This window comes from Borostomias antarcticus, assembly GCF_949987555.1.
Source record: "Borostomias antarcticus genome assembly, chromosome: 12".
Lineage (NCBI taxonomy): Eukaryota > Metazoa > Chordata > Actinopteri > Stomiiformes > Stomiidae > Borostomias > Borostomias antarcticus.
Window position 1 is genome coordinate 11,199,908 of NC_140245.1, and position 5,000 is coordinate 11,204,907.

Sequence of the window (5,000 nt, forward strand, 5' to 3'; positions counted from 1 at the left end):
GGAACCTCCGGACCATCCGGGGGGACTGCAGAGTCCCCGGCCCCACCAAGGGGCCGGTCATCTGGGGGCAGAAGCTCATGGCCACGGCCTGCTGGAGGGTGGCGATGGCGGAGGCCCCCCCCTGGGGCTGGCCCGGGGGGGCGAAGATGCCCCCTGGGATGGACGGGGTCATGGACATGGCCCGGGGCCGCTGCAGGTCCACCAGCTTCACCATCTCACGGTCGTACTTCACGATCTCCTGGATCATCTCGTTCTCCCGGTTGTTGAAGACGCCGGAGTTCAGGTCGTGTTGGACCTTGTGCGTCAGGATGGAGTTCTTCTTGCCTGGGAGGGATGGACAGAAGAAAGGAGGGAGGGGATGAGAAGACGGAGGGATAGAGGAGGAGAGGGAGCGGGAGGAAAGAGGGAGAGGTTGGAGGAGGAGGGAGCAGGAAATAGGAGGAGGAAGTGGAGGAGAATAAAGGGGAGGTGGAACAGAACAGAGGGACGGAGGAGGGAGGAGGGAGGGAGGGAGGGTAGAGGGAGGGAGGAGGGAGGAGGGAGGGAGGGAGGGTAGAGGGAGGAAGGGAGGAGGGAGGGAGGGTCGAGGGAGGAGGAAGGGAGCGAGGGTCGAGGGAGGGAGGAGGGAGGGTAGAGGGGAGAGGATCCAGGAAGAGAGGAGGAGGAGGCAGGGGGTTGAAGGCAGGAGTGTTGCAGGGTGTGATGTCCTTCAGCGCAGGTACATGGGCAGGAAGCAGAGCCGCGGGACAGCAGAGAGGGGTCACTGTGTCCACTCATCTATTATTACATTGCGCTGTCCCCCGCAGGCCTGGAGGAACACAGCACCAGCCTAGTACACTAGCACGGGCTAGACGACACCAGCCTAGTACACTAGCACGGCCCTGAACAAGCACCAGCCTAGTACACTAGCTCGGCCCTAAACAAGCACCAGCCTAGTACAGGAGCACAGGCTAGGAGGATAGCAGCCTAGTACACTAGCACGGGCTAGGACGACAGCAGCCTAGTAGAGGAGCACTGTACCAGCAGCAAGTGTAGCACTGCCTAAAATAGTAACAGCCTAGAACAGTAGCACTACCTAGCACAGTCACAGCCTAGTACAGCAGCCTAGTACAATAGCACTGGCTAGAACAATAGCAGCCTACCACAGTGTACTACAGCATCAGTAGCATCCTAGTACAGCACAGTGTCTTATACACTGCATGGTTACAATAGCCAGTACGGTAGTACTTCCTAGCACAGTGTGCTACAGTAGCAGCCTAGCTACAATAGGTGGAGACAGACATAGCTGGGTGCTTGGCTGACATTTTGTAGTGGATGACGACACATCACCTCAAGCTCAATCTGGACAAGACTGAGCTGCTGTTTCTCCCGGGGAAGGGCTGCCCACACCGGGACCTGGCCATCACCATTGAAGACACAGTGGTGACTCCGACTCGGACTGCGAGGAATCTGGGTGTGACCCTGGATGACCAACTGTCGTTTTAGCTCAACCTCAGCCCAGCTCAACCACAACCCAGCTCAAGCTCAGCCCAGCTCAACCACAACCCAGCTCAACCTCCGCCCAGCTCAACCTCAGCCCAGCTCAACCTCAGCCCAGCTCAACCTCAACCCAGCTCAACCATAACCCAGCTCAACCTCAGCCCAGCTCAGCCTCAGCCCAGCTCAACCTCAGCCCAGCTCAACCTCAACCTCAGCCCAGCTCAACCTCAACCCAGATCAACCTCAGCCCAGCTCAACCACAACCCAGCTCAAGCTCAACCCAGCTCAACCTCAGCCCAGCTCAACCACAACCCAGCTCAACCTCAGCCCAGCTCAACCACAACCCAGCTCAAGCTCAACCCAGCTCAACCTCAGCCCAGCTCAACCTCAGCCCAGCTCAAGCTCAACCTCAACCCAGCTCAAACTCAGCCCAGCTCAACCACAACCCAGCTCAACCTCAGCCCAGCTCAACCTCAACCTCAGCCCAGCTCAACCTCAGCCTAACTCAACCTCAGCCCAGCTCAACCACAACCCAGCTCAACCACAACCCAGCTCAACCTCAGCCCAGCTCAACCTCAACACAGCTCAACCTCAGCCCAGCTCAACCTCAGCCCAGCTCAACCTCAACCTCAGCCCAGCTCAACCTCAGCCCAGCTCAACCTCAGCCTAGCTCAACCTCAACCCCAGCCCAGCTCAACCTCAACCTCAGCCCAGCTCAACCTCAACCTCAACCTCAACCTCAACCTCAGCCCAGCTCAACCCAGCACAGTGAAGCACAGTAGCAAAGCGCTCATAGGATACACCTAGAGAAGGGCAGAGCAGGTCAGTTTAACTAGAACAGAGACGATTAGGAGTAGGAGCAGGGTAGAAGCAGGGTAGGAGGAGGGTAGAAGCAGGGTAGGAGGAGGGTAGGAGGAGGGTAGGAGTAGGGTAGGAGCAGGGTAGGAGTAGGGTAGGAGCAGGGTAGGAGCAGGGTAGGAGCAGGGTAGGAGGAGGGTAGGAGTAGGGTAGGAGCAGGGTAGGAGCAGGGTAGGAGTAGGGTAGGAGCAGGGTAGGAGCAGGGTAGGAGTAGGGTAGGAGCAGGGTAGGATCAGGGTAGGAGCAGGGTAGGAGCAGGGTAGGATCAGGGTAGGAGCAGGGTAGAGGTTGGGTAGGGGTTGGGTAGGGGTTGGGTAGGGGTTGGGTAGGGGGTAGGGGCAGGGTAGGGGCAGGGTAGGGGCAGGGTAGGAGGAGGGTAGGAGCAGGGTAGAGGTTGGGTAGGGGTTGGGTAGGGGTTGGGTAGGGGGTAGGGGCAGGGTAGGAGGAGGGTAGGAGCAGGGTAGAGGTTGGGTAGGGGTTGGGTAGGGGTTGGGTAGAGGGTAGGGGCAGGGTAGGAGCAGGGTAGGAGCAGGGTAGGGGCAGGGTAGGAGTAGGGTAGGGGTTGGGTAGGGGTTGGGTAGGGGGTAGGGGCAGGGTAGGGGCAGGGTAGGAGGAGGGTAGGAGCAGGGTAGGAGCAGGGTAGGGATTGGTTAGGGGTTGGGTAGAGGGTAGGGGCGTGGTAGGGGTTGGGTAGTGGTTGGGTAGAGGCAGGGTAGGGGTTGGGTAGGAGCTGGGTAGGGGTTGGGTAGGGGTTAGGGGTTGGGTAGGGGTTAGGGGTTGGGTAGGGGTTGGGTAGGAGCTGGGTAGGGGTAGGGTAGGGGTTGGGTAGGGGTGGGGTAGGGGTGGGGTAGGGGTTGGGTAGGGGTTGGGTAGGAGCTCAGTAGAGGTTGGGTAAGGGGTAGGGGCGTGGTAGGGGCAGGGTAGAGGTTGGGTAGGGGTTGGGTAGGGGGTAGAAGCAGGGTAGGGTTGGGTAGGGGTTGGGTAGGGGGTAGAGGCGTGGTAGGGGCAGGGTAGAGGTTGGGTAGGGTTGGGTAGGGGTTAGAAGCAGGGTTGGGTAGGGGCGTGGTAGGGGCAGGGTACCTATGCGGTCCAGCCGGTCGATGGCGACGGTCTCGAAGGCGCGCCTCATCATGGGGTACTCCTCCAGGACCTCGTTGAAGTTGTCCACGGAGAGCGAGTAGAGGCGGCAGTACGTCTCCGCCCTCACACTGGCCGTGCGCCGTCCCCGCGTCAGCAGGCAGATCTCTGGGGGGGGGGGGGGGGCAGGGGGGAGGGCAGGGGGGAGGAGGGGGAGTGGTGGGGGAGGAGGGGCAACGGAGGGGGAGTGGTGGGGGGGAGGGGCAACGGAGGGGTCAAAAGAGGGAGAGTTAGAGAAGCAGAGAGCAGAATTCAAACAATATCTTCAAACTCGGCCACCGCCTGGATCCTAGACAACACAACCACAGCACCAGATCCCAGCTGAGTGCATACGTCTGATAATACGGTACTGAGCTGTATATCTCCACAGCACCAGATCCCAGCTGAGCGCATACGTCTGGTACTACGGTACTGTGCTGTATATCTCCACAGCAACAGATCCCAGCTGAGCGCATACGTCTGGTAATACGGTACTGTGCTGTATATGTCCACAGCACCAGATTCCAGCTGAGCGCATACGTCTGGTAATACGGTACACGGTGGAGCCTCGTACCTCCGAAGTAGGATCCGTCGGACAGCTTCATTCCCACGGTGCCTTTGGTCAGGACGTTGCAGACGCCATGTTGGATGAAGTACATCTTCTTGCCGATTGTCCCCTCCCTGATGATGTAATCACGCGGCTGGAAGACCTCGAAGCGGAGTTTGGTCAACATGGCCGTCACGAAGTAGGGCTCTGCATTGGCGAAGAGTGGCATGGACGCCACCAGCTTACGGCAGTTGAAGTTAACAATTTCCTGGTGGTTGAGCACAGTAGTTAGTTTGATGTGAAGTGATTTCTTTACTGCAAAATACAGTATGAAATAGTCAAGTAATGAAGTATTGAAATGTAGGGAAAAGGTTTAACTGCCAGTCATTACCATCGATGTGTGTGTGTGTGTGTGTGTGTGTGTGTGTGTGTGTGTGTGTGTGTGTGTGTGTGTGTGTGTGTGCGTGTGTGTGTGTGTTAGAGAGAGAGAGATAGGGAGAGAAAGAGAGTGTGTGTGTGAGAGAGAGAGAGTGTGTGTGCGTGTGTGTGTATGTGAGAGAGGGAGAGAGAGAGAGAGAGTGTGTGTGTGTGAGAGAGAGAGAGAGAGAGAAAGAGAGAGAGGAGTCTCAGAGAGAGAGAGAGAGAGAGAGAGTGTGTGTGTGTGTGTGAGAGAGAGAGAGAGAGAGAGAGAGAGAAAGAGAGAGAGGAGTCTCAGAGAGAGAGAGAGAGAGAGAAAGAGAGAGAGAAGGGAGTCTCAGAGAGAGAGAGAGGAGTCTCAGAGAGAGAGAGAGAGAGAAAGAGAGACAGAGAGACAGAGAGAAAGATAGAGAGAGGAGTCTCAGAGAGAGAGAGAGAGAGAGAGAGAGAAAGAGAGACAGAGAGACAGAGAGAGAGATAGAGAGAGGAGTCTCAGAGAGAGAGAGAGAGAAAGAGAGGAGTCTCAGAGAGAGAGAGAGAGAGAGAAAGAGAGAGAGAAGGGAGTCCCAGAGAGAGAGGAGTC

General features: G+C 57.6%; 1 protein-coding gene across 1 annotated transcript in view; it reads right to left on the reverse strand.

The window, feature by feature from the left end:
- Positions 1-5,000, reverse strand: part of LOC311315702 (potassium/sodium hyperpolarization-activated cyclic nucleotide-gated channel 2-like) — a gene marked incomplete at both ends in the record, with an annotated part of 67,171 nt that overhangs the window by 423 nt on the left and 61,748 nt on the right. The window contains 3 exons of the mRNA XM_084446406.1: positions 6-324; positions 3,418-3,582; positions 4,028-4,268. Of these exons, the coding sequence (XP_084302532.1) occupies positions 6-324; positions 3,418-3,582; positions 4,028-4,268 (725 nt within the window). The remainder of the gene's footprint in view (positions 1-5; positions 325-3,417; positions 3,583-4,027; positions 4,269-5,000) is intronic.